Source organism: Delphinus delphis, chromosome 2, assembly GCF_949987515.2.
Source record: "Delphinus delphis chromosome 2, mDelDel1.2, whole genome shotgun sequence".
In the NCBI taxonomy this organism is placed as follows: domain Eukaryota; kingdom Metazoa; phylum Chordata; class Mammalia; order Artiodactyla; family Delphinidae; genus Delphinus; species Delphinus delphis.
Genome location: NC_082684.1, coordinates 37,269,599 through 37,297,383, shown reverse-complemented (window position 1 = coordinate 37,297,383; position 27,785 = coordinate 37,269,599). Strand labels below are relative to the sequence as shown.

General features: G+C 58.0%; 2 protein-coding genes across 7 annotated transcripts in view; one reads left to right on the top strand and one right to left on the bottom strand.

Moving 5' to 3' along the window:
- PLEKHG3 (pleckstrin homology and RhoGEF domain containing G3) overlaps positions 1-23,177 on the top strand; it is a 42,243-nt gene extending 19,066 nt beyond the window's left edge. The window contains exons 1-19 of one of the 6 annotated variants that reach the window (XM_060004401.1): positions 2,185-2,365; positions 6,937-7,317; positions 8,485-8,582; positions 9,766-9,835; positions 10,109-10,155; positions 10,264-10,414; positions 10,506-10,637; positions 10,861-11,043; positions 11,255-11,347; positions 11,608-11,694; positions 11,916-11,949; positions 12,295-12,387; positions 14,912-15,001; positions 15,454-15,492; positions 15,933-15,952; positions 16,404-16,634; positions 17,394-17,507; positions 19,616-21,008; positions 21,425-23,177. In XM_060004401.1, coding sequence (XP_059860384.1) covers positions 6,976-7,317; positions 8,485-8,582; positions 9,766-9,835; positions 10,109-10,155; positions 10,264-10,414; positions 10,506-10,637; positions 10,861-11,043; positions 11,255-11,347; positions 11,608-11,694; positions 11,916-11,949; positions 12,295-12,387; positions 14,912-15,001; positions 15,454-15,492; positions 15,933-15,952; positions 16,404-16,634; positions 17,394-17,507; positions 19,616-21,008; positions 21,425-22,194 — 3,987 coding nt within the window. In that variant the 5' untranslated portion in view covers positions 2,185-2,365; positions 6,937-6,975 and the 3' untranslated portion in view covers positions 22,195-23,177. Of the gene's footprint in view, positions 1-2,184; positions 2,366-6,936; positions 7,318-8,484; positions 8,583-9,765; positions 9,836-10,108; positions 10,156-10,263; positions 10,415-10,505; positions 10,638-10,860; positions 11,044-11,254; positions 11,348-11,607; positions 11,695-11,915; positions 11,950-12,294; positions 12,388-14,911; positions 15,002-15,453; positions 15,493-15,932; positions 15,953-16,403; positions 16,635-17,393; positions 17,508-19,615; positions 21,009-21,424 lie in introns of those variants that run through there. The other 5 variants (XM_060004407.1, XM_069540438.1, XM_069540439.1 and 2 more) reach the window with 5 other exon arrangements.
- Positions 23,178-24,322: 1,145 nt separating this feature from the next.
- SPTB (spectrin beta, erythrocytic) overlaps positions 24,323-27,785 on the bottom strand; it is a 124,151-nt gene continuing 120,688 nt past the window's right edge. Inside the window, exon 36 of the mRNA XM_060004400.1 lies at positions 24,323-27,686. Coding sequence (XP_059860383.1) covers positions 27,519-27,686 — 168 coding nt within the window. The 3' untranslated portion in view covers positions 24,323-27,518. The remainder of the gene's footprint in view (positions 27,687-27,785) is intronic.

Below are 27,785 nucleotides of genomic sequence, written 5' to 3'. Positions count from 1 at the left end.
CTCTGCTCTGGACTCCCACGTACTCACGTACTTGCTCATTCTCTCCTTCTCTTCTGACAACTCAGATCTAGTGGGTCCCTGTGTTCCCACTTGCTTCCAGCTGAGATTCTCCAATGCCTTTGAACCTGTTGCAATAGTAAATGCTGCAACTCTTGAAAGTGTGGTTCAAGCCGAGAGGGCTCCAAACAAGCAGCCCCTACAGTGGGCAGAGGGGGGCAACTAGATGGCTCATTTGTAGCATTGGGTCCCTGAATTTTGCTGATAAGGAGGGGTGGTCCTGTGAACCTTTTTGACCTAGAGATGAGAGAGGTAGGGTCTCTGGGAACACTGGAGGTGTCTATGATTTCTAGCACAGTCTTTAGCTCCTCCATCTTCTGGGGACATTCTGTCTGTCGTTTTCCTTCTTAGTTACAAGTTGTGCTGGGAGCAAGCTGACCTACCCTGGCTGAGAGCAACAGCAATTTCTAATCAACGTTAATTATTCTCATTTGCCTTCGGTACATGTTTCTGTGAAACCTCCTGGTGGACTGCTTTTCCTGGGGTATCTGTAGGGCCATTTTATTGTAGTCCCTTCTCCAAACTGCAAAGTGGTCCCTTGGCCACTTTCCCCTTCTCCCAGTTTTTGTGGCTGGTCACTTAATGTGTGGCATGGCAGGGCAGCTGTACCCCTGCTCCAGTCCCTCGTCTGGGGCTAGGGTACGGGACTGCTGGGGTGAACGAGCAGTCACTGCTCCTGCGTGCCTCTTGGTGGATCGGAAACTTGCTGGCAGTGACTAATGTGGAAACTCATTAGACTAGGAGGAACGGGCTCAGGTCTTGACTTTGACTACTGTTTATCTTTCACCTGACTGTGGGAGTGGTGAAGTGCTCTAGGCACAATCCCGTAGGAATTTATTGAGCATCTAGTGTGTGCATTGCCTTCTGGGGGTGAAAGAAGGCCCAGCCCACTGGGTTTTATTATCTAGTCTGGAAGGAAAACTTGCACATAAGAGTCTGCAATAGTGTGTGTGTTGGATGGGTTGGTGATGGTTGGGGAGGCCTTTCTGAGGGAGATGATTTGACCAAATTTGTGTAGGGAGAGAATGTCTAGGACACCTTCCAGGTTTGAGAAGCAACATGAGCAGTGGTTGAGCTTGTGGGTGGTGGGGACAGTGAGGTGTGGGTGAGTGGTCCTCCCAGTGAAACAAGATGCCAGGGGCTTTCCTTTCCTTCCAAGGCTAGGCCGAGGGAGTTTTTTGGACTTCAGTCTGTGTGTCCAGACTCCCTCCCAGAATTCAGGTGGGAAGGCTCCATTGGCAACCAGAGCCTTTCCTTCCACCACACTTGGTGGCCCCTGCTATTCCTGGGTGGTAGCAAAAGGAATTCACGAGGGAAAATGAATTTGAGCCAGCTGGCCTGGGTTTGGGTGGCCCAGAAACCCTGGTCACACTTTGCACAGCCTCTGTGGCAGCCACGTTGCTCACATTGAACACAGTCAGTCCTTAGGGAGCCTTCCCTTGCCCTCCCTTAGGGTGCGTAGGGCCCGGGCCCCTGAGTCTCTGGGGAGGGACAGGAGGGTCAGAAGGAGAGGGGCAAAGGCCAGACCCTCTCAGGGACCCTCCCCATCCCCAGGAAAGCCTCGATGGTGTGGTGAGGGGTGTCCTCAGCTGGTATGACCTCAGCCAGCTCTACTCACCATCTGCTGGCCGGGGGAGCCGTAGGAACAGACCCTAGAGAGCCCAGCTTCTGTGGGGACAGCGCTGGGCAGCAGTGTGTGTGTGTGTGTGTGTGTGTGTGTGTGTGTGTGTGTGTGTGTGTGTGTGTGTGTGTGTGTGTGTGTGTGTGTGTGTGTGTGTGTGTGTGTGTGTGTGTGTGTGTGTGTGTGTGTGTGTGTGTGTGTGTGTGTCAGAGGCCTGTGGCTGCCCCTGTTTGGAGAGCCTTTGGAATATCTAGCAGGTGTCGGTAGTTGGGAGATGAAAGAAGGTCAGGAAGGAGGGCCGCGCACCGTGCAGCCCCCCGAGCAGGGAAGGACTTGGCCCGCTTGCCGTTACCTGGTGATTCCCTGGACTTTGGAGCAGCTGCCTTTGGGGGAGACCCCTCTCTCAGTCCCCGCCCACCTCCAGAGCAGGTGTGGCGCTCCGCCTCTTGGGTGTGGGGCAAAGCGGGGTAGGTGAAAGGATGACGTCAGCCGCCTCCGCACCTGGACCCAGCCTCTCCGAACCAAAATGTTTTCTGGGGCGTCTCCAGGGCGCCGGCCTGCACAGCCTCCTCCCGGTCTCCTGCCTTCTCAGCCCAGTAGCCCCCGAAGGAGGGCCGGAAGGGAGTGTTGCTGAGCCCTGGGGACTCCCTAGGACCAGAGAAGCAGAGGTTCTCCGGAAGGTTCCAGGTGAGTTCCCCACTGGGACCGTTCTTTCTGAAGCTGGGGTGGGCTCAGGGAGCAGGGTCCTACAGCCTTAGTGACAAGAGGCTTGAAGACGGAACATGGGGGCTATGGTGGGGTTTGGATCGTCATTTTTTTCTGTTGGAGGCAGGAGGCTAGGTCAGATTGGGGGCACGGTGCTGAGGCCTCGCGGGGCGGAGGAGGATGTGGGACTTGGCCCCGGTCAGCTGTGCTGGGAATCCAAGGGGCCTGCTGCAGCCTGCTTGCGTTCCTGCCCGGGGATGTTCAGGGAAGGTCCCCGTTGGTGGAGCCAATAACCTGGAGAGGTGTGGGTGGAGGAAGGGTGTGGATTAAACTTAGAAAAAGTTATTAAAGAAAAAAAAAAGGAAACTGATCTCCCTCTCCTGTGCCCCAACCCTTAAAGGTGCGTGTTTGAGCAGCCTTTTGGGAAGGTCTTATCAGAAAGCAGCTTATCAGAAAGGTCCTACAGGACCCTATCAAAGAGAGCGTCCCAGGTGTGGGAGATACAGAGTTTTCTAGAAGACTGACTCACTGACTGATGATTGACTGGATTGATTTGTGTTGAAAGATGGAAGAGGTCACTGCGGAGCGATACTTAGGGAACTGGAGACTAGTGTGACGGAACGGGGTGGGCGTGGACATCTGACTGCTGTCTGTTAACTTTCTCTCGGCGCACACTGCCCCAGCGGACAGTGTCTTCCAAGATGAGTTTGAAGACCTGAGTTCTAATCTTGTCTTTGGGGTGAATCTTACCATATGGGGTGATGCTCCGTGGAGAGGAAGGAAAGATTGCCTCCGCCCAGGAACACGTGGGCCGGTGCTTCCGCCGTCTCTGGGAGCCTGAACTACACACACAGTAATGGTTGGATTGGGCTTTTAGGACCAGAGTGCACTCACATTAGGTGTGATGTCCCTTTTCCCTCTCTGTCTAATGGTGTCTGCTAACAGTCCCACTTGGACTCTGCCGTGTCTGCTCTCACTGCCCCATTTGCTGTTCATCCCTCCCTTTCTGGGTCTCTGTGTTCTTTTCCAGCGAGAGCGAGAGCGATAGAGAGCGAGAGAGAGGGGCGGGGGGAGAGAGAGAGCGCCTCATGAGCCTAGGTCTCCTGGTCACTGTAGGGCTTCTCTTGTCATCCGAGCAGTTACAGTCCGATCCCTATGCCCTCGTGCTTCTTCCCCTCTCCATGACCTGTAGTCCTTTGCCCTGGAATCTGTATTTTTCTACGTTGTTCCAAGGAAAGGGTAAATGGGCAAATGTCACATAGTAGGAGGTCTAGAAATAGCCTTAAGGAATCTTAAGGCTATTTAAGGCTCTCTCTCTCTCTCTCTCTCTCTCTTTTTTTTAACCTCCATTGGCCTTTGTGGGATAAGTGAAATGTCACGTTAAAAGCCCTGACTTTTATGTCTTAATATGTCCCCCGTGGCTTATGCTGAGGCAAAGTCATGGCATCCAGGGCTGTGACTAATCGTTTGCTGCGGTTCTAGCTGCTGTGAAATCCATCAGGGAGGCAGCCAGCAGCGGGCAGGGGCAGGAGAGCATGCACACTGAAGCCTGAGTGCCTGAGTCCAAATCCAGGCTCTACCGCATGCTACTTCTGTGGCCTCAGTTTCTGCATCTGTAAAATGGGGATAATAATAGTACTGACCTCATAGAAATGTTATGAGATAAAAAGGTCTTGTTATGTCTACAGCACTTGGAACATTTTTAGCTGTTAGTCATTATGCTTTCTTTTAACCCCAGGAGGATTTGGGCATGGGCACTACTTTGAAAACATGATCTTGGTTTGCAGGCAGATGTCTGTGTGCAACCAGAGAAAATTTCTCCGAATAGAAAAGATGTTTTAGTTCCTGGGCTTTTGAAGTGTGCTTATGTTGCACCCTATGGCAACGGGGCCCCTAAAGAGTGACCCTCAGAAGGTACCCTTTAGAGATAAATCTCCCTGAGTGTGTGTGTGTGTGTGTGTGGGGTGTGTGGCTGTGACTAATCCTTCACTTTAAGGCCGTGACCTGACCAGCTGTGAAATCCATTAGGGACTTGGGCCTTTTCCGTTCAGCATCCCCATAGGGGCTGACTGATCCCAGGTTTGATCTGGGAAAGGTTTTAGGTCGTAAGTCCCTACCCCATTGTTCTAGTTGGGATTGACAGGCCTGGGGGGCTGAGGGGGAGAAGGGGTGGAGGGGCTGCGGTGTGCCTGACAGTGCACGTGCCTTGAAGGACACCAGAGTCCCACAGGGCTGGGGTTAAGGGCTGGGACGGAGTTTGGGTCTTTGTCTCTCTTTGTGCTGAAATGACGCGCCACAGGTGGGTAGAAATGACTAGCTGGTTCATTTTAAAGGCTCTTTTGAGGAGGTAGGAAAAAGCAGTGGTGCTGCATTTCCCAAGGGGCTCTCCTCTGAGATACTCAGTTTCACCAAGATGATCCTGTTAATTAATCCTTTCATTGCACCTGGAGGGAGGGAGAACTCTGGACTGGCCCCAGTGCTGCCACTGTGTCTTCATCTGCAAAATGAGAGGCTCACATAGAGCACCTCGGAGGTGACCCCGTCCCCCAGCTGAGACATGCAGTGAGAAATTGCTGTGCTTGAGAGGGTCCTTGCTGGGCTAGCGTGCAGGCAAACAGGTCTCAGTGCTCCTGATCTTAGCACAGTAGTAGCACATTATCCGCTTGCCAGATCACCTTTTAAGGCCCCTGCCCTTAGGTCACTTACAGCCTAGGGCAGGGGGTCTCACACAGAGAGTGCTACAATAGGGGTACCCCTGGGGTGCTGTAAGAGTACGTAGAAGGGGCCCCCAGGTTTGGTTTCTGGGGATGTATGGGGGGTGGCTTCTGAGACCCAAGGGTTGGTATAAGTGACACAGGTTGGGGGGCCGTATGGCGTGGGGTGGATGCGGAGGGAGTAATGGCCAGGCAGAGAGAACATTTGCCAAAGCCAGAGCCCAAGGGCGCTGGCACAGGTAGGGACACTGGTTCCAGGTTGGGGCACAGGCACAGAAAACCAGGGGGCAAATTCAAGGCTGCCAGAGTGATGGTACCTTCTAGACCCTTCTCCTCATAGCTCTAGCCTGTGATCTAGTAGCTTCTGATCCTTAGAACTAGAGGTGGAAGTCTTTGGGGCAGTAGAGGTGAGAGGGACGCTCTAGAACATTTTTCCTATGGAAACAGCAATCAAGTGAACATTCTGGAAAGTGGTGTTGGTGAGCTCTGGTGCTCTGGGATGGGGCTGGAGTGTCCTTGACCTTCCCAAAGCCCACAGCCACCACCCCACCTTCACAGACTTGCTGCTCCAGGCTGGCCTGCCTGTGAGCCACACCATCTGCTTAGGGAATAAAGTCCACCTGAGGCTATGTTTGCCTCACCTGGGAACAGTTTCCTGCTTGCTGTGCTGCCCTGATCTAGATCTAACTGTGCTGAAGGGAACTTAGGGAGACTCACCGGTGGCTCAGCCCTGGGGAATTTCCTGTGCCCCTGGAGCCAGGGTGAGTCAGGGACCTGTACAGGGGGCTGGAGCTGGGGGCAGGGGGGGTAATGTGGGTTCAGCCTTTGTATCATCTCCTCTGCCTTCTCCGTGGGTATCCAGAAGGTTTCAGGTTCATGGTGAAGCCCCTGGTGGCCCCAGAGATTCTGCCATCCTGGGGAGCATCTTACCCTCTGGCACGTCGATTGTTAAGAGCCGGATCCTTGACAGGTGGACACTTGGGAAGTGCTTTTTTTTTTTTCCCTCGGTATGCGGGCCTCTCACTGTTGTGGCCTCTCCCGTTGCGGAGCACAGGCTCCGGATGCGCAGGCTCAGCTGCCATGGCTTATGGGCCCAGCCGCTCTGCAGCATGTGGGATCTTCCTGGACCGGGGCACGAACCCGTGTCCCTTGCATCGGCAAGCGGACTCTCAACCACTGCGCCACCAGGGAAGCCCCGGGAAGTGCTTTTTGACACTGTTTTGATGGTTTATGGAGCCGTTGCTCTGTGCTGGGCATCAGGCTCAGAGCTGTACATCCAGCAGGTCACTGCATCTTCGGGGGCGCGGCCGAAGCTGAGGCTCTGGGAAGCTCGGTACTTTGCTGGAGCAGAGGCACTGGGCTTCGGATTCCATCACAAGGCACCCCGGACCGTTGCTCTGGCAGAGATGCCCTCTCTGCTTTTCTGGGGCCTCAGCTTTCTGAGCCCTTTATTGTTACTGGATGGGGTCCACCGTGGGAAAGACGGAGGTGGAGCGGTTGCAGTCAGGCAGGAATGTCACTTGGGCATCCTTGCAGATGCTCATACGGGCTGAAGGCAGGGGCCTCCTTGAGATTCCGAGCTGTTGCTTTTATAATTGTGGTAAAATACACATAACATAAAATTCTCATTTTTAAGTGTTCAGAGGTCTTAAGTACATTCCCATTGTTGTGCATCCTTCGCCTCCAGCCATCCGTAGAACTTTATCTTGCAAAACTGAAACTCTGTATCCATTGAACACTAACTCCCCATTCCCTCCTCCCCCAGCCCCTGGCAGCCACCCTTTTACTTTCTGTTTCTGCAAGGATTCCAGAGGTTTGCCCTTTGTCTGTCCCGCCCAGAACCTCCCTGGAGCGCCCCCACCAGGCAGCAATGCAAGGATGCCCGTCTCTGCCTCGCTCCACCAAGATGGCAGCCAGGAGCGGCCCGTGAGCCTGACCTCCACCACCTCCTCGTCAGGCTCCTCCCGTGACAGCCGCGGGGCCATGGAGGAGCCCAGCGGCTCCGAGGCTTCGGCCAAGAACGGGGCCGGCTCCCCGCGCGGCCGGCGTCTCCCCAGCAACAATTCCAGCAGCTGGCTGAGCATGAGGGGCCCCCTGTCCCCTTTCAACAGCCGGGCGTCGGTAGCGCCTGCGCACAAGCTCAGCTACGTGGGTCGAGTAGTGCGGGAAATCGTGGAAACGGAGCGCACGTACGTGCAGGACCTGCGCAGCATCGTAGAGGTGAGGCTCACCCCTCGCCCCCCGCGGGGCTTCGGAGCTAAGGTTGGGAGGGGACCACCCTCTCCTCTGGGGCTGGGGCTGGCCTCTGGCTTCGGGTGGCCCAGCTCTCGCGCATAAACCTACTTCCACCCAGGGAAGGAAAGTTGTCCCTGACATGTTTGTCTCCAGGAGGTGCTTCCCATGGAGTAGTGGGGAGGCCTCACGGCTCTGGCCCCGGGAAGCCACTGGCTGCTCACGCTGCCTTATGACTTGGGGTTCGATCAGTAGCTTGGGCCAGCAGAACTTCCCGCAGATGCTCGGGGCGTAGGCACCCCTGATAGGGAGCGGGGACAACTGTGCTTAGCGGAGACTGAACCGCAGTGAAGAAACTGGCTCTGGACCCCACCTGGCCCGCGCCCAGATTCCTGCCCTGTTGTTTCCTGCTTACGGGGTCTTGGGCACCTGCGTAAACCACCCCCACAGCGCCCAGCCTCAGGTCCCTCATCCATAAATTGAAGATGCAGGGCCATGTACGTGTGCTTCACACTGGGAGGCGCACTGGGCGAGGTGACCGTGGGAGGGAGCTCTCTGCCCTGCGGAGGGAGGTGTATTCATTTCCTAGGCCTGCCTAGCAGACAACCACAAACTGTGGCTTAAGGCGCATTAGTTTATCCTGTCCTGGTTTATGAGGCCAGAAGTCAAAAATCAAGATGCTGGCAGGGTTGGTTCCTTCCGGAAGCTCTGGGGGGGGGGGGGTGCGTTCCAGGGCTCTCCTAGCTCCCGGAGGTTGCTGGCAACCCTTGGTGTTCCTTGACCTGCAGATTTATCACCCCGTTTCCACCTCCGTCTTCACATGGCCTTCTCTGTGTCTCTCTGTGTTCTCTTATAAGGACACCAGTCACTGAATTTAGGGCCCACCCTAAATCCAGTATGGTATCATCTCAAGGTCCTTAATCGTTACATCTGCAAAGACCCTATTTCCAAATAAGGCCACATTCTGAGGTTCCAAGTGGATATTAATTTTGAGGGGGAATTATCCAACCCAGTACAGTAGGTGATGTCTGTGAAATTGTGTCCTAGCTGTAACATGCAGTACAGAAATGAGGTGTGGCTGGGGGAGAAGAGGGAAGACGGGAAGGGACAGGATTGTGCCTGGGAGGCTGGGCCCTGACGCCTCACTCCACGCAGGACTACCTCTTGAAGATCATTGACACGCCTGGGCTGCTGAACCCGGAGCAAGTCAGTGCCCTTTTTGGGAACATAGAAAGCATCTACGCACTGAACAGGTATGGAGCGGGCCTGACATGCACCATGTTCTGCCTGTGAGGCCCATCTCAGGGCCTAGGGAGGAGCCCCGGATGTCCCTGGTCTCGTGGGCTGTGACACGTGGGCCAGGGTCTGATCTCTGAGGGTGGGGAAGGGTGGTCCATCCCTGTACAGTGGTATAGTTAGCTCCCTGCAGGAGAGGGGGCCTGTGGGACCGTGTGCCCTGGGACTGATGTGCTCATTTGAGGCCGTGTTCATGTTGGGTCCAGCCTGGGCCAGCGCCCCTCAGGGGACTGCTGAACCTTGCACGTGATGCCCTCTCCCCTGTCCCTTCGTGGCCCCTTTGTCCCTCTCATCTTGGTCCCCCAGTGCAGATCTCTTCGTTTCTCCTCCACCTTCCCACTGATTCCGTGGGAAGTCGGGGCTCCCTGGAGGTCATCTGACCCATTAGGGGAACACACAAGCCAGGCAAAGCGTGATGAGGGAGTCCGAGCGAGGCCTGGCGAGGGGCTGCTTCAGGGCAAAGGGGCTCCACGAAGATCACACATGAGTGGCTCCCGGCGCCCCCAGCCTCCCCAGAGAGAGGGCACTGGTCCGGAGGAGCAGAACTTGTGGGGACAGTATTGATAGGACAGGAGGAACCTTACCCCAGGCGCCTTAAGATGGGCAGAGGGACTTCGTGCTGGTCAAGCTGGGAGGGCAGACGGAGGTGAGACTTAGGCGGGGGGTGGGGGGGGGGGTTGGGCAAAGAGGAGCACAGGAGGGGAAGGCAGGGGGAGCACTGGGGTTTCCTCTAGAGCCCCAATTTAAGAACAAGCAGTGCTGGGGGACTCACCCTGTCTCTCCCCTTTCCTTCATCCTTCTGAACTGGGGGCCTTGGTTTCTTTGCGAGTTCCCCCTCTCTCCTTCCCCCTTTAATGTCTGCTTTTGTGTGTTTGACCCCTGCCTGCAGAGGAGCTGTGTCCCCTCCCGAGGTGGGTACTGGTGTCCCTTCTCTCTCTCCTGCTTGTGGAACGCATGGCTCTTTTTTGTCCCCCACCTTTGCAGTGGTGCTGGATACTTTCTGTGTTGGCTGCCCCGGGCAGGGCTCGCTGACACCAGGGCTGGCGTGTGTGTGGGCACCAGGAGGGTGGGGAGGGGGTGTAGTGGTGACTGGAGGCTGCGAGCGGTCCGGTGTCTGATGACCATTCTCCCCTTACCCAGCCAGCTACTCAGAGACCTGGACAGCTGCAATAGTGACCCGGTGGCTGTGGCCAGCTGCTTTGTGGAAAGGGTAAGAAGGGCGGGGTCCTTGCCTCCATCCTGCCTTGCTGGGGGCCTCTCTCCAGGGGAAGGGCTGAGTGCCCGGCCTCAGATAGGAAGGGCCTTTGGGGTGGAGCCAGGGACTGCTGGGTGGACGGCATGTCCGAGACAGATGGGCACAGAGATGGCTCTGCAGATGCTCGGGGAGAGTGTGCTCTGGGGGCCAGGGGCATGTGTTTGATACACCCAGGTTTATAGTCAAACGGGAGTCTCCCTGAAATTACTAATTTTGGTCTTTCTTTAGAGCCAAGAGTTTGATATCTACACCCAGTATTGCAACAACTACCCCAAGTGAGTAGTGAGGGTGGAGAGGGGAAGCAGAGCCATTTGGCGAGTCCAGAGCACCCCACCTCGCCACGCAGGCCTTCCCCTGGTGACGGCCCCTTCCTCCACTCCCAGCTCAGTGGCCGCCCTCACCGAGTGCATGCAGGACAAGCAGCAGGCCAAGTTTTTTCGGGACCGGCAGGAGCTGCTGCAGCACTCGCTGCCCTTGGGCTCCTACCTCCTAAAGCCAGTCCAGCGCATCCTCAAGTACCACCTGCTACTCCAGGTAACCCCAGGGTCCTCCCGAGTCCACAGGGGCCTGAGGGAGGGGCAGGGCCCTTGAGTCTGGGCTGCCTAAGCCCCTGTCTCCCACACAGGAAATCGCCAAACATTTTGATGAAGAAGAGGACGGCTTTGAGGTGGTAGAGGATGCCATTGACACCATGACTTGCGTGGCCTGGTACATCAACGACATGAAGAGGAGACATGAGCACGCAGTCCGGCTCCAGGTGCTCTGGGGCCGGTAGCTGGAGGGACAGGCAGGGGTGGGGCGGGGTTTGGAAGAGGGAATGCGAGCTGAGGGGTGGTGTCGGTGAGGATGGGCTTCTCTGGGGGGAGCCCTTGGTGCAGCACGTCTCTGCAGAACCCAGGCGGTGGCTCCTGGGGCCCTGTGTGGTTCCCAGCAGGGTCTCGAGCACCCTGACCCTGGGGGTCGGGGATTCGCTGCTACAGGAGATTCAGTCTCTGCTCATCAACTGGAAGGGGCCAGACCTGACCACCTATGGGGAGCTCGTCCTGGAGGGCACATTCCGCGTGCACCGTGTGCGCAACGAGAAGACCTTTTTCCTCTTTGACAAAGCACTGCTCATCACCAAGAAGCGGGGAGATCACTTTGTCTACAAGGGTCACATCCCGGTAACGAGGCCACCGCCATCTCCTCTGCCCCCTTCCCACCGTCCCAACGGCCGGGCTCCACTCCGTGTCGCCTTCACTGGGCCCCGGGTTGGTGTGGACGCAGCTCCACCCTTCAAGATTACTCTCCCTGCCTCCCCAGATGGTCTTGAGGGGCTGGGGCCCCAGGTCAGCTCCCCGCCTCGTGCTTGACTGCCCTCTCCCTCTGCCCCAGTGCTCCTCCCTGATGCTGATCGAGAGCACCAGAGAATCCCCGTGCTTCACCGTCACACACTACAAGCACAGCAAGCAGCAGTACAACATCCAGGTGAGGGGTGGGCTGGGGCGCGGGCTGGGGCCAGAACCCGCCCCCTCGCGCGGCGGCACGAGCCTCAGAGTCTCCCTCTGCAAGGGAGAGGTCGTTGTGGGCACCTCTCAGGCTTGTGCTGAGGAGTCAAGGTAACCTCACAGAGCCCCCAGCACAGGCCCTCTTTGGCCTCTGCCCTCCTCGGCAGAAGCCCAGCGCACGCTGGATGGCTTCAGGCCTGTCATGATAACCCCCGCACCCTCTCCCTCGGGTCCTCCCAGGCCAAAACTGTGGAGGAGAAACGGAGCTGGACTCACCACATCAAGAGGCTCATCCTGGAGAACCACCACACCACCATCCCCCAGAAGGTGAGTTCCCAGGGCTCCTGATGGGGTGCAGGGAGAGGGTCCCTCAGAACCAGCTCCGGGGTCCACGGGGGCCTCACCTTCTGGACGTTGGCCCCACTGGACAGCGGGGATCAGTTCAGCGGATGCCACGGTCCTTGGTGCAGCAAGAGTGAGTCTTTGGGCCGAGGGAGAAAACGGCACGTACCGAGGTAGCAACGAGGTGGGTTTCCTTTCCCTTCCAGGCCAAAGAAGCCATCCTGGAAATGGATTCCTATTGTAAGTGTACCCTTTCTGCCTGCCTTGTCCCTAACGGTGCACATCTCTAGGTCAGACCTGAGGAAGCTTTGCCTGATACTTACATTCCAGAGAGCAGGGAGGGTGGGGAGGCTCCTTCTGTCAGGACTGGGGGTCTACTGCAAGACTAGGGCTCAGTGCTGCTGGTGGCTGGGACTCTGCCTCGTGCTCCTGGATGGAAGAGGACGGAAGATGGAAGAGGGGGGAGCTCTGGAGTCTTGTGGCCCCTGGAGGTCGGCTGGGCAGCAGAGTTGTGGTCAGGAATGGGCAGAGTCCACGCCAAGGGTGATAGTATCCCAAAGGCCTGGTTGTCTCTCTTGGGTGCAGATCCCAATCGGTACCGCCACAGCCCAGAGCGCCTGAAGAAGGCCTCCCAGGATGAGGCGTCCACCCATGTGCATCAGGGGCGCCGGCAGTCTGGTAAGGCAGGGGCTGTGCGGGCAGAGAGGCTTCTTTCCAGGACCCTTGACCATGTGGGGAACCTTCTGCAGCAGCATTTGGGGCTGGCTCTCACCCTCCGGAAATCCTGGGAAAGGGCAGGAAGGAGGGTAAATGGGGTGTGTCTGTAGCATCCTGCCTTCCACCAGGCCCCTCTGGGCCCTTCCTGCCTACCCAGGGCTGGACAGCCCTCCTTTTCCAAGGCCCCCCTTCTTAGCTCCTCTGCGATCAAAACCTTAGATAGTGGGAGGCAGCCAGAGTAACGCTCAGACGTCATGGATGGTCCCCAGCCCAGTTCTGGAACAGAGCAGAGGCAGGACGTGGGGAAAATGAGTTAGGTTTCAAGTGGCACCAAATCCAGACAGGAAATATTTACTTTGGGTCTCAGGGAAAAGTTCTGCTTTCCTGGGTTTTCTTTCATGACGGCTTGCTGCTGGGTACTTGGAGGTATCGGAGTGACTCGTCTGTTGAAACGAGAAAACCTTGCTTTTATTCTCGGCTCTTGTAGTGGTGCATGTGTGTGTTTTCTGCCTCGGTTTTTACCCTCGCCTTCAGTCGAGGCCCAGGGATGGATTTGGCTTCGGCCAGGCACTTGTCAAACTTACACATGAGGTGGGAGTTGGGGTGAGGACCATCTCAGAGACCCCTAGAGAGGAAGATTCAGGAGTGATGGGAGATGTGTCCTGACTGGGATCCCCACGGTGAGTTGGGTTTGATTGGCATGGCTCACGGGTCCTCTGAGCAGCTGTGTGGATTGCTGTACGGGCTTTGGTCTTCTGGAGGGTGGAGCTGAGCGGTCTTTGGAAAGCTTTTGTGTTTTTGTTTTGTTTGGTATTGTTGCTGATGGATCTCGAACCCTAGGCAAACTTGCCATGGTTGCAGAAGTGCTACGGTGCTGTGTGTTAAAAGCCCCAAATGGGCTTGCGGGATCTTAGTCCCCCGACCAGGGATCAAACCCAGGCCCTTGGCAGTGAAAGCACGGAGTCCTAACCCCTGGACTGCCAGGGAATTCCCCCCTTTCCTTTCTTCTCCTATAATTCTTCTGTCCAACATTCCCCCTTAACTCGCCATAGCTTTGAACTGGAAGCTTCTGACACGTGGAGGTAGTCAGTAAGGGACTGTGGTGATGGTGGTAATAGTAACATTACCTGTCATAACATCAGCTTCCAAACTGCAGCAAGCAGGGCACTCAGGAAATGATCCGCTTCAGAGCTCAGGTTTCCACAAGGCTGAGATTTTAGCCTGTAAACGCTAAGAGTTGGGTTTTGTTTGTTTTCATGTTTTAGTTTTAATCGTTATGAAACAGACATCTTTCTAAAACATGCTTCATACGCTTGAGCCTTATAAAATAGAGGAGGCCCACACGGTCAAACTTTTCCCTTTCTGGAGTCGGTGTAGCAGCATCTTTGTGGCGTGTGAACAGCTCCATTCTCTGGGGCCTTGGGGGGAGGCGGGGCTGTGGGTTGCCATAGAGACAGCTGGCATTGAGGTGTTGTGTCCATCTTTACACTGAAGAGTTCTCCTTATCAGTCTTGGCATGCGTTTCTTTAGTAGCCCTTCCTTCTTCCCTCTTCTGTTAGAAATTAATCGATTTAATGTGCGAGAAGCGTGTGTAAAAGCAGGCCAGTGAGTGGATGAGGGGGGATACAGGCCAGTGGAAGTGCTTTAGGGCCTGCTCTCAGCCATCTACTCTGACTGCCTCTGGGCCTTTTCTGCTTCCTACTTCCAGAGAGCTGGGATGGACAGATAAGTACACTATATGGATAAGTAAGGTGGTGTTGTCATCATTTGTCACTTATTAAATATTCTTTTATTTATTTATTTATTTATTTATTTATTTATTTATTTATTTATTTATTGGCTGCGTTGGGTCTTTGTTGCTGCACGCGGGCTTTCTCTAGTTGTGGCGAGCGGGGGCTACTCTTCGTTGTGGTGCGCGGGCTTTTCATGGCTTCTCGTTGCAGAGCACGGGCTCTAGGCACGTGGGCTCAGTAGCTGTGGCGCACGGGCTTAGTTGCTCCGTGGCATGTGAGATCTTCCCGGACCAGGGCTCGAACCCGTGTCCCCTACATTGGCAGGTGGATTCTTAACCACTGTGCCACCAGGGAAGTCCGCTTATTAAATATTCTTGATTACAAGTTTTAAAATGAAAGAGAAGAGCATCTTGTATTTCTCACTCTAAAAACAATTGGATATCTACTTACCTCGATGCAGATAGAGTGTAGGTACGTGTGTGCCCATGCACAGTTAGAAAAAAGGTTCTTCAGTTTGCTCTCCTATCCAGGAACAGCTGAGAGACCTCAGTAGACCTTCCTTGTGGCTCCAAGTTTATAGTGGGCCTCCCACTGAATGCCAGTTCGTCAAGGGCAATATGGGCTAAGGGCAAGGTTCTGTAGACAGGTTCCTTGAGACATGCCTCCCTATCTCAGGTCTGTCCCCAGAAAAGGCGGGTTGCGAGGTGCTGACACCATCAGCCTAATGGATGTGTTTTGTATTCTGTCCTCAGAGCCTGGTCAGCTCCTGTACAACCGGGCAACACTCCCCAGCAGGCAGCGAGGCTTCACGGTGCCAGGCCTTAAGGGCCATAGAAAGTCGGGTGCGACCTCTGCTTTCCAGCTGGGGTGCTGTGAAGGGGCTTGGCGTTGGGTGTAGCTAAGGCGCTGATGTGCTCCGTGCAGGGAAGGAAGGTGGGGCTTGCGGTGGAGCCAGGGCCCTCAAGAGAGGCTCGTCATTCTGAAGGGGGCAGCAGGGGGCTGTGGCCCCGGAGCTGAGGGCCCCGGGCTGTGTGCTAACGAAAGGATGGGGGCGGGGCTGCTTCTTGGCTGTGGGTCACAGCAGAGTCCCCAGGCGGGTGGGGGCAGTGGCCCGGGCCCTGTCTCCCTGTGGGCTGGTCGCGAGGGCAGCCTCCTTCAGGCCCTCGGGCTGTGGGGGGCCCCGCTGGAGTGGACTTTGAGCTGATGATGGGTGTGTGGCGCTGTGAGCGTGGGGCCAGGGCCAGGCCGGGCTGCTTCAGGCCTGCTCTGACTGCCCGTTCGCTTTCCTCACCAGAGCCATCCAGACATCTGCTCAGGCAACACAGCGAGAAAGGTGAGTGAGTGAGGGGTGGACAGGCACCACCCCCTTTAAGGTGCGCTCTAGGGCAGGGGTGAGAGGGTGAAGCTGGCGACCAGCAGGGTGTGGGCGTCGCGGACAGTTCAGAGGGGATTCTGCCTCGTTCTGCCCTGGAAGTGGGCCTCACCCCTTGCTGTCCGGGCTCCCCCTGCACACCTTGCACCCTGTCTCTCTGCCCTTGGGTGACAGCAGGAGCGAGTGACCGTGCCATTCTGCACCCCCGGCTCCCGGTCTGTCAGTCATTCCTTTGAAAGCCCGGGAGACCTGGTGAAGGTTCTGGGAGCAGAGCCCCTGACGCGCTCTCGCTCGGGGGCTCTGGGCCTCAGGCCTCTGTGAGGGGGCTCTTTCTCCGGGTTACTGATCTCCGCTCCCCCTCCCCCTCGCCGCTGTGCCGGGACCTGGTGGTGGCGGAGCAGCCAGAGCAGCAGGAATGAAGGTAAGACCAGGGGCACACGGGACAGCCTTGGGGGACAGCCCAGGTCAGCCCCCATCATCTTCCTTCACTCAACAAACACCTGTCGAGCACCTACTGTGCGCCAGGCTCTGTCATGAGGGTCACGGAGATGAATAAGCCGTGGCCCTTGCCCAGGGGACCCTTCTGTACCCTTTTCCTGGAGTGGCACCCTGGTGGTGGCCGGCCCGGCCGGGATCCTCTCATTTTGCCCTCTCCCTGGGGCAGGCAGGCCTCTCTGGATCCTGAGTTCCTGAGCAGACCCCAGTCCCAGCTTCCCACCTCGAGAACCCCCTGCTTCATGTGGGAGCCTAGTGGAGACCGGGGTGGGGGTCTAGATGTGGCTTACTCTGTGAAGCCTCCCCAGCCCCAGCTGCTGCAGGAGGAGGGGGGCTGCCCCGAGGCCTGTCACGAGGGGGCCTTGTGCTCTGAACAGCATGCGGGCAGTGTTGGCATGCTCCTGGACTTTGAACAGCCCCCCTGTGCTCGGGGCCTGCAGTCGGAGGCTGAAGGGGCTGCCCGGGAGGAGGAGGAGGAGGAAGAACAGGCCTTTCAGGTGTCCCTGGAGGACCTGGCAGGGCATGAAGGCCGCGAGCAGGGGGCTGGGCCAGAGCCCCCAGGCGAGGAGGAGGAGGAGGAGGAGGAGAGCCTGGCAGTGGCGGAGCAGGTAGCCGACTTTGCCAGCTCCCTGCTGGCCGCCCTCCACTGCTGGCACTATCGGGCCAACGCTTTACTTTTCTCCCGGGGCGCTATGGTGAGGTGTCTCTTCGATCTCCCCCTCCTCCTTGCATGCCCCCTGGCACGCGCATGCCCGTCCAAGAGTCCCCTCCCCTGCCCTTCTCATCCCTCCGTCCTTGTTCCTTCCTTCCTGCCATCAGCACTTCTTAACACCTTGCTCACTGTCACGCCCTGGTGAGCCCCTGGCATTCGTTGTTCCAGCACTGGGTGCTAACCAGCATGCTACTCAATGGGCATGACTAATGGGGCGCGGTGGGGGGAGGGGGAGAGGCCAGCACACAGGGAGCCGCATGCCTGGCAGGGATTTCTTTTTTTTTTTTTGGCGGTACGCAGGCCTCTCACTGCTGTGGCCTCTCCCGTTGCGGAGCACAGGCTCCGGACGCGCAGGCTCCGCGGCCATGGCTCACGGGCCCAGCTGCTCCGCGGCATGTGGGATCTTCCCGGACCGGGGCATGAACCCGTGTCCCCTGCATCGGCAGGCAGACTCCCAACCACTGCGCCACCAGGGAAGCCCCTGGCAGGGATTTCTGAGTCCCCAGACCTGGCAGTTCAGGCTGACTCTGGAATGGCTTAGGTCCAACACAGCCCAGCCCCTTTGGGGCTCAGGAGATGCTGCCAGGGTTGGGATGCAGGAGGGACCAGCTCCCCGTTGTCCTGGGAGCTGACGACTACCCTCTGCTTGCTGCAGGGGAAGGGGCACAGGGAGCCCGAAGACCCCAAGAGCTGCCGAAGGCCCAGCAGCCGATCTCCAACCACCGCTGAGAAGTGCCTGAGCTTTGAGTCTGTGTCTTCCCTGCCGGAGGTGAGGGGCCAGCAGGCGGGAGGGGGATAGTGCAGAGGCGCCTGAGCCCAGATCTCCAGCTCTGCAGATGGGGCTTTCAGGCATGGGCTGTCCCGTTGGGCCCACGGGGACAGGGAATCCCACTCCCTAGGACTCTCGGGCCCTCAGGAAGCCTGTCTGGCCTGTGGGCATGCGGCTTGGTGACCGACAGCCTCTTACTCTGAATTAGAAAAGGTGCCTCTTCCTTTGGGCAGATGCAGTCTCTGGCCAAGGGGCACAGTTATTGGAAGTGACCAGATTATAGGTCCCCTTAGCCAGGCCTCCTTGCATAGAGCATAAAGCTCTGCCCTGCTAGTGTGCCAGACACTTAAATCATGCCTGTCCCACCTGGCAAAGGAGTAAGGTGTCGATATCTACTGGGCACCTCCTACGTGCCTGATGTTTTGTTTCTTCCTCCTGTTTCCTGAGCCAGCTCTACCAGGGAGAACAAGACTCAGGTTAGGTTGACGTGCCTGGCATTGCGCAGCTCTAAGGGACAGAGCTCAGGTTAGACTTGGGTCTGTGACCCAGAAGCCTGCACTCTTTTTTCCCGCCACCCCACGCTATCTGGGGGTTATGTGGAATGGAGTTCTTTGCTCTCGCAGAGTTCCAAGGAAAAGTTCATGAGGCTTAGACGCCGGGGTGGGCCTCACAGCCAGGACATTGAGAAGCCTGGGTGACATTGGAAAAGAGTTCAGAATGGTGCTGTCCGGTGACAATAGAATGTGAGCCTCGTGTAATTTTATTTATTTATAAATTATTTATTTATTTTAAAAATTTATTTATTTATTTTGGCTGCGTTGGGTCTTCGTTGCTGCGTGCGGGCTTTCTCTAGTTGTGGCGAGCAGGGGCTACTCTTCGTTGCGGTGCGTGGGCCTCTCATAGCGGTGGCTTCTCTTGTTGCAGAGCACGGGCTCTAGGTACGCGGGCTTCAGTAGTTGTGGCTCCCGGGCTCTAGAGCGCAGGCTCAGTAGTTGTGGCCCACGGGCTTAGTTGCCCCGCAGCATGTGGGATCTTCCTGGACCAGGGCTGGAACCCATGTTCCCTGCATTGGCAGGCAGATTCCTAACCACTGCGCCACCAGGGAAGTCCCCTCATGGGTAATTTTAAATATTCTAATAGTCACATTAAAGAATTATTTAACCCAGTTTTTCCAAACTACTATCATGTCAACATGTAGTGTGTTAAAAAGCTGTTAATGAGGTATGCTGCGCTTTTTTGGTATGAGGTTTTTGCAGCGTGGACCGGCTACATTTCAGTTGCTCAGGAGTCACGTGTGGCTGGCAGCCATTGTGTTGGACATTACAGGCCTGGCTCCTGGGTCCCACTGTGCAGGTTCTAGACTAGAACGATTGGAATCGGGTCTGATTCCTCGGGCTATAGCGTGTTATCCTGTGTTCTCCTTAAAGATTCCTCTGGAAAGCTGCCTGTACTGGCTGGTTTTATGATTCAGATGACCTTCAAGGTGATCAAGAGAGAGCTGCCAACTTTGCTTCCTTCCTTGCCATCCGCTGCGCACATGCAGAGTCCTGCACGGGGGCGGAGGCTGGCTGGCAGGAGCCACATCCCCGTCTTTACCCTCTGACAGGATTCCAGCACGTGGTCCTACTGCCCTCTGGATCCTGATCCACACGGGAGACCCTGGCCCCTCAGGGAAGTTGTTTAGGCCTGGGTTTCAACCCGGAACAACCCCCATGTGGGGAGCTACTGGGGCTTCAGGGAGCCGCCTCCCCTCAGGCAGGGGAGTCCTGGTGCCGTGGCTCTGGCCCCACGCTGCACGTTCCCACCGTGTCCGTGTGCTTTCCAGGCAGGCCGCCACTGAGAGGTGCCACCGCGTCACCCCATCTGCGTTCCTAGAATTTTTCTCGGGTTTGAGAATGTGGGCCCAGCACCCCAGCTGCAGGGTGACTAAGGGACATCCTCTCCCTAAGGACCTGCTGCCCACTCCTGAGTCATGCTCATTCTGATGGCCTGCAGTCCTAAACCGCAGCCCCTCTCACTAGGCTTTGAGCAGGCTGTGCTGTCCCCACATCCCCCCGGGTCACATGAGGGAGGTTTTTGGCTCATATGAGCTCTTTGTGCTCTCCCAGGTTGAGCCAGACCCTGAGTCTGGGACAGAGCAGGAGGAGTCTGCTGCCATGGAAGGTCCCAGGACCGAGGAGATGCCCTCAGACACAGAGGCTCCAGAAGTCCTAGAAATGCAGCTTGACACCCACCAGCTGCTGCTGGGACTGGACCCCCCGGGTGACGTGGTGGACTTCATGGTGGCCGACAGCACCGAGGACCCGAAGGTCCTGAGCAGTGAGGACGAGGAGGAGGAGGTGGGGGCCGCCCACGAGCCCGAGAGCCTCCTGCCTCCCTCTGTGCTGGACCAGGCCAGCGTCATCGCCGAGCGGTTCGTCAGCAGCTTCTCTCGGCGGAGCAGCCTGGCGCTGGAGGACGGCAAGGCCAGCGGCTTCGGGACCCCGAGGCTGACCAGCCGGAGCAGCAGTGTGGTCAGCCTAGAGGACAGTGAGAAGGGCCTGGCCCGGCGAGGGAGCACCACAGACCCCCTGGGCTCTCAGCTCCCTCCAGAAGCGGATATCAGTATGGGGGTGGCCGCAGAGAGTGACCCTTCTGTCAACGGGACAGAGACCCAGAGCCCAGGCTGCCCAGCGGAGCCAGACAGGCCTTCCTGCACGAAGGAATCGAAGCTTTCTTCCCGAGACCGGCTGTTGTTGGACAAAATCAAGAGCTACTATGAAAGTGCAGAGCACCACGACGCAGGCTTCAGTGTCCGGCGCCGGGAGAGCCTCTCCTTCATCCCCAAAGGATTGGTGAGAAACTCAGTCTCCAGAATCAACAGCCTTCCCAGGCCAGACCCGGAGCCAGTGGCTCCGCCGGGGCATAAGAGACAGGTGGGTTCGCGGGCAGCCTCGTGGGCCCTCTTTGACTACCCAGGACCAGGCCAGGCTCGGGCTGGGGACCCAGCTCCCATCACAGATGCTGAGTTCCGCCCGTCTTCGGAAATTGTGAAGATCTGGGAGGAAATGGAGTCTCCTGAGGGCAGCCCTGGGAAGGGACCAGGCCAAGGCCAGGCCAATAGCTTTGACCTGCATGAGCCCCTCTTCATCCTGGAGGAGCGTGAGCTGGGGGCCATCACTGAGGAGTCGGCTGCTGCCTCGCCGGACCGTGCCTCCCCCACTGAGCCCCCCAGCCCGGCCCACCTGGCCCGGGAGCTGAAGGAGCTGGTGAAGGAGCTGAGCAGCGGCACCCAGGGGGAGCTGGTGACCCCGCTACACCCCCGCATCCTGCAGCTCTCCCACGTGATGGACAGCCACGTGAGCGAGCGAGTCAAGAGCAAGGTCTACCAGCTGGCTCGCCAGTACAGCCTCCGGATCAAGAGCAAGTCGGTGACGGCCAGGCCACCGCAGCCATGGGAAAAGGTGGCTGCCACCACCCCCCACCTGCAGCCGGAGGCTGGAGCACCATCTGCTGGCAGAGGTATGAAGGGGGTGGGGCGGAGGGCCCTGCCTGCAAGCCTGGGATGGAAGCACCTTTTAGGAGCCAGCTGGATTCTGAGAAAGTGACCCCCTAAAGAACCTCTACCAAAAAGAGGGCTGGGGCGAGTCCTGGAGCGGGTCTAACGCTCAAGGCCAAGCTCCTCCTGTGGAGCAGAGGGCCTGTGGCCATGGGCCTCTGTTTTCCAGGAGAGCAGAAGCTCTCGTCTGTTCCTTTGACCCCTGACCCCACCCCAACCCCTTTTCTTCATTCTTCCCATTTCCCTTTGGTGAGGGCACCGTGGATGGTCAGTGAGGTTTCTCTCCCATCACACGCAAACCCCCAGCAACCAGCCTCGCCTGGAAGGGGAGTTGAGGTCAGTGCAGAGCCCTCATGTCCTCTTGCTCCCTCCTGCACAGGGGTTCAGGCGGCTCGCTGTCTCCTCACAGGTAAGAGGAAACCGGTGCTGTCTCTCTTCAACCACGAGCAGCCCACGGCCCAGGAACACAGCCCGCCCAAGTCCGGCTCTGCCAGGGAGGTATCGCCGCGGCGTTTCTCCTTCAGCTCCTCGGCCACCAGCCCGAGGACCACCTCGCCTGGGGCCTGGCACATCCCCCGAAGCCCCCTCAGCCCCTTGGACACCGAGACTTTCAACTGGCCCGACGTCCGAGAGCTCTGCTCCAAATATGCCTCCCAGGACGAGGCGCTCCAGGCCAAGGGCAGCCGGCCGCGCAACCTGCCCGTCAACCGGAGCCACTCGCTGCCGGAGAACATGATGCAGCCGCAGCCGGCCCTGTCGGGGAAGGTGGGCCGCTGCTGCAGCCTGAACGCCAGGAGGGCTCCGGCAGGCCCAGGGGTCGCCCAGCCTCAGCCTCTGGCGGGGTCATCCCCAAGCGCGCCGGACGGAGGGGAGGCCCTGTACGTCACCACAGACCTCACACTGGAGGACAGCCGGCGGATGGTCATCATGGAGAAGGGGCCCCTGTCCGGCCCCAACGCGGGACTGGAGGCAGCCAGCGGGCAGGGACCGAGCTCACCAGCAGCCCAGGCGGGGCAGGGCCCGGCGTTCCAGGAGTGTGCAGAGTATCGGCCTAAAGAAGAGGGTCCCAGGGACCTGGCGGACCCAAGCCAGCAGGGCAGAGTGAGGAGCCTGCGGGAGAAATTCCAGGCCTTGAACTCCACAGGTTGACACTGAGTCCTGGGGGAGGGAGCAGCTGTGTTGAGAGACGGGGAAGAACGGTGGCATCCTCGCTCACAGCCTGGGCTCACCGTGCTCACCCGGGGCCCTCAGAAAGGCTGCCCCTGGGAGAGCGCCCTGGGGCATCGGGCAAGGGCCTGTCGCCTGCCGTGGGCGCGCCAGTGACTCACGAGCCCCTTTGCCCTCCGAGGCCAGTGTGGCCGCTTCCCTTGTATATAGTTCTTCTCTAGTAAGAGGCCAGATGGTTAAGCTCATCTCTTCCCAGGGAGAGCGAGCCCTGCTCAGGCCTCCAGTGTTGCCTGGCCGCTGCCAGACTGAGGGCCCCCCCGGGGGACACACAGGAGTGTGGCCTGGGGAGGCTTTGTTCTTTAACTGTGCCTTTTCTTAGGATCCGGGCAGGAACGAGGCCCATAATTTATTGCTTTCTACCCTGTGGTATGTCGGTGTGCTCGCGCGCGTGGGTGTGAGTGTGTGTTCTGTTGTTGATTTCCCTCCTGGGAAGAATGTCGTGGGCTCTGTTCAGGTACCTCTGTGGGTTGTCTCGCTGGCCCCGTGGTTGTCACTAATGTACACACATTTTGTTATTTGCCGATGGTGTAATAACCACTGCTGACCAACCAACCTGTTGAGTGGTCTCCTTACTGGTGTCTGGCCGGGCTGGGGAGAGGCGATCGTGCCCAGGCCTGTCTCAGGGGAAGCGGGACGTGGGCGTGTTGCTTCCACAGGTGCTCACCAAGCACAAGGCCCCAGGTGCTGGCGGGAGAGGCTGGGGCAACAGGATGTGTGGGAGGGGACTTGTTCTGCTGCTTCTGTTCCCACGGGCTTCTGTCTACCCACAGCCTGGCGTCCTGTCTGGGGTAAGGTCAGGGGGCACCGTGCCAGCCTTTAGCTCTTTTCCCCAGGTGCCAAAGTTGGACTGAAAGGGGTGGGGTGGGGGTGGAACATTTTTCTAACAGGCAGGTATTTCCACATCTGGTGCCTTTTATTCTTCTCTCCCTTGCTAGTTCCCAGGAGACATCCTAGGGGGCAAGGATTCTCAACTTGGAGCCTAGAAATATCTTAAGTGGCTGGCAGTATTGGGTGAGGGGTACAGATGCATTTTTTCTGGAATGGAGCCTCATTCTTCATCTTACTCTCAAAAGTGTCTTTGATTCAAAAGGCGTAGGTATGCCCCCTACTTCTGACTGGGTTTTCTGCCTTTTTTTCCCTTGGTGGACCAGCCTTGTTTCTCCCTGTTTCTTCTGGCTGGGGCCTGGGAGGAGTGGGGCCGCAGGGCCAGGTGGTAGAGCTGTCTTGCAGGTCTTCTGACCTAGGAGGACGGACTCAGCCTGAAGATGGGTCTGCTGAGTGTGATGAGCTCAAGGGAATATCAGAGGCAAGTGGAGGCCTTTCCTGAGCAGAAGCAGAGCAGGGCTGGCCCATGTCCTGCCAGCTGGTCACAATGGTCTGTGGGTACTTGCACAGCCACTGAGAGAGCTGGCTTCTACTAGACAAGTCTCTGATTGTGGTGAATAGCCACACACTAGAGTGAGAGTCAGGAGATCCAGCCCTGCGTTTAACTAGCCGGGTCACCTAAACTCATGCTCTTTCCTCCTCTGTAAATTAAACAAGATGGATGAGTTGTTGCTTCTCAAACCCTCTGACTCACACTCTTCAGGAGGTGAGGCCTGGGGAGTAGTCGTCAGCACCTTCCCCAGGTGATCCTTACACAGCCCTCTAGGTTATACCTGGGAACCCTGGACCAGCTCAGTGGTTCTTACTGGCTGCCCACTGGAATCATCAGGGGAGGGAACTTTTTGAAAAATGCTGATGTCTAGGTTTCACCCACCCAGACCAATTGAAACTGCGCCTCCGGAGATGAACCCCAGGTGTGTGGATTCTGATTTTCAGACCTCTGTCCTGAGCTCCATGGGGAAAGGCCTGCAGCAGGCCCTCAAGCTTTTCTCAGGGTCTCAAGTGAAGCACAGAACCTAGGTGCCAGCAGAGTTGTTCCCATAAGACTCCAAGGACGGGCCAGGGTCTGGCTGTGCCTCTGTCTCCACGGCGGTCCTGTGTTCACAGATGCTGCCTTGCTCGATCCACCAGCCCCCTTTGGTCCAGTTTAAAGGGAAATAGGTGAGTCAAATAAGAAACGGAAATACGGAGCATTATTGATTTATTAGAAAAACTAGTAAATGGGTTTTCTCTGGTTGGTGGAAGCACATTTGAGCAGGTGGAGGACAAGGCCCAGCCGGCCCCAGGGCCAGCCCCAGATTGCGTGGTCTGTGCCCAGCAGGGTGGCAGTCCTCTGCAGCCACCTCCTCCCTTGCATCCTCCCTGAGCTTACTTGTCCAAGGGACCGAGCCATGGGGTCCTCTGGATCTCTGCCCCCTCCTACTGAAGGGAGGAGGGCGATCCAGGGCCAGCCTCGGGGACTCTCTTTGCTCTCCGATAGGCAGGAAGAAGGAGTGGGGTGGCGGGGAAGCCGAGCCCTCCCCCCCCCGCCCCCACCCCAGATCTCCTGTTATTGGTGCTAGTGGAGGGGAGGAAGCTCGAGGACCCTCCTTACCTCCCTCAGCCACAGTCAGTTGAGGCCAGGGGACAAAGGGGAAGGAGAGAGGGAAGGAGGACCACCTGACCATGCCCAGAAGGAGCTTCCTCTAAACTGCCCTGGGGAAGAATCCTGGTTTGCTGGTGTAGACTGGAGCTGTTTGGGGATACTGTTAAAGAAAAGAACTACAGGGCTTCCCTGGTGGCGCAGTGGTTGAGAGTCCGCCTGCCGATGCAGGGGACACGGGTTCGTGCCCCGGTCCGGGAAGATCCCACCCACATGCCACAGAGCGGCTGGGCCCGTGAACCATGGCCGCTGAGCCTGTGCGTCTGGAGCCTGTGCTCCGCAACGGGAGAGGCCACAACAGTGAGAAGCCTGTGTACCGCAAAAAAAAAAAGAACTACAAAATAGAAAATGTAAGGAGGAAAAAAAGAAACCTTGCCAGGGCACCAGGAGCTTAGCCCCCCATGTGGCACAGAGTCCCAGAGCTGGGCCCCTGCAGTCTCAGTCCGGTGAGTTGCATGTCTCGGGGCCTGTGTGATGTGGGGGAGGGATGCGTGGGGAGCTGGCAGTAGATGGTGGGTCATGTGCAGCCGGCTGCTGCCCTTGCCCAGTCTGGGGGCCCAGGGGCGGTGAAATCCTAGCTTTTCCTCGAGGCCCTTTCATTCTTGGGACTGTGGAGTTGCTTGCTGAAATTCTTCACTTCAGGTGCTGCTTTGGCACACGTGGAGGGGAGAGGGTGGCCCCTCGTCTCTTGGCGCCCTGAAGACTGGCCCATGGGAACAGTTGAGGGAGACTCTTGCCGCTATCTGCCCTGGAGCAGGACATGCCCTCAGATGCACCAGAGGCCTTCTTTATTGCCAGGTGAGTGTCATCACCTCACTGCCTCCTGCCTTGGTTTCCCTAGGTATAGAAGGAGACTGGTGGGTGGTATAGATTAGGTCCCCTGTGGATGCACAGAGGGCCATAGGGTTAGGTGCATAGAGGCCCAATTAAGACCCTGGCTCCAGAGGTGGGACCACCTGTCAGGCTCCAGCAGAGAACGTCCCTCCTGTGGTTCTCGTCTGCTGAAATCGCCTTCGCTTGACATGGTGGTATTGATCTCGGGCACTAAGGGCTCCTGGGAAGGCCTAGTGACTCCGGATGCCTATGCCTGTGATTTCTGCCTGAGCTTCACCCGCTTCCGGGGGATCATCTCAGTGTGTCTAAGGCTCCTTCCCATGGGGAAGGTGATGGAAACAGCAACTGCTGGCCCCAGGGACCTTTCTGGTCTACCCAGGGGAGATGCCTGCTGCCTGCAACTTAACCCCTCTTTTGGACCTAACCCCAGTTAAGATGCTGGGCTGGAGCTGTATTGCTTTCGGAGAGTGGCGGAGAAAAATCCCTGTGGAACTAGTGGTCTCTTCCGTCTGGAAGTCTGACCTCAGCAGCACAGGGAAAGCTATCCCTGGGGATAGAGGTTGCAGGGCCCCTTTAGGCTGTGCTTGGGATTGTGGGGTAGATACCCATGTGGCCCCCTGACTCAAGGCCAGGACCTTCCAGAGGAGCTAAGCAAGGGTGCCCGCCACACCTTAATGGCTTTGGCCCCAGCATTTGTCCCAGCCATCTGGGGTTGTTAACGTGGGTCGTAATAAATACCCAGGTGTGGCCACACTTGCCACCCCGGGGTGACGGGTCATGAAATTTGCTGTCGGTCCAGCCAGCACCCTCAGGTGGTACCAGCTGCAGACGGAACACACGGGGTATTTGGCTTTGGGATATCTACTCCAGGCATTGTGGTGTCCATCCTGTGCCTGGGGCCCTGTGCTGTCTCCCGTAAGGGCCCTGGGTCCGAGTGGGATGCTGCTGGGAGTGCAGGAGGACCCCAGGGTGGAGAGGCAGCGCCTTAGGCAGCGTGGAGACCTATCTACCTCCTTCTGGGCTGAGCCCTAAACGGCAACTGTAGTTTTAAAAGAGGGCTGGCTTGAGAGCTTCCTGGTCCTCCCTGCCACCATCGGGGGTGGCAGCAAGGGGTGCCGGAGGCCGCGGGAGCCCCTTTGCACTTAGGACCCATCGATCTTGCAGGATGCCTCCCACTTTCGGTGGGAGGAAGAGCGAGGAGGGGATGCGGTGGCCCCTGAGGTGAGAGTCCCCATTCTGAGGAAGCCCAGCGGGGAGGAAGCCGTCGTGTCCCGTCAGTCCCCAGTAGCCCCTGGCCCAGAGCTACCTGAAGCCTCCTTCCTCACGCCCCTCAGGGGCAGGTCGGGCATTTCCGGGGTCCTCTTCCCTTTCCCTTTCCCTGGCTGCGACTTAGCAGGAGGTGACCCCAAGCCAGACTTGCTTTGGGAGTGGGCAGCGTCTGAGGAACCCCATCAGCCTTCTTCTCCAGCTTATGTTTGAGGGGGGGACGGGCTGGCGCCCCTCAGCCCGGGAGGGGGGCGGGGAGAGGAGGGCGTGGGCCTCGAAAACCGTCTCCTGACCCCAGCCCTGGAGGCCCCGAGGGCCGGAGGAGCTGGGAGCTCCGTCCCTGGAGCCCGCGCTCGCCGTGTGCGGGGCGCCGGGGCTGCGGGCAGAGGGCGCGGAGGCAGGCGTGGGCCGGGCCGGGCCGGGCGGTGGCGCGAAGGCAGCTATTGCAGTGCGGCGGGGCCCGGGGCCTGGGACCCGGCCGGCGACTCGGGGCAGGCAGGCGGCAGGCAGCGGCGGCCAGGCCGTGGGCAGCAGGAAGACCCGGCCGAGGAGGGAAGCGCTCGTCCCCGCTCGTCGCTAGTCCCGACGCACTGGCTTCACCCGCGGGGTGCCCGAGAGGCTACTTCTTTTTGGGGAAGAAGCTGAATCTCTTCTCCTTGTCTTTCTTGCCGAGGCTGGCGTCGGGGCCGGTGATGGAGGCTAGGGGCAGGCTCTGTGCCTTGACACGGATGCTCTGGGACTCGTTGATGGCGGTGCTCACGCCCTGCAGCCAGGACAGCATCTCCTCCTACAGGGCAGGAGGGTCAGGGCCCCGCAAAGGACGGGGTGCCTCTAGGACAGCCCCTCCTGAGTGAGCAGGTCAAGTGGCATGCGTCCCTTCCACCTG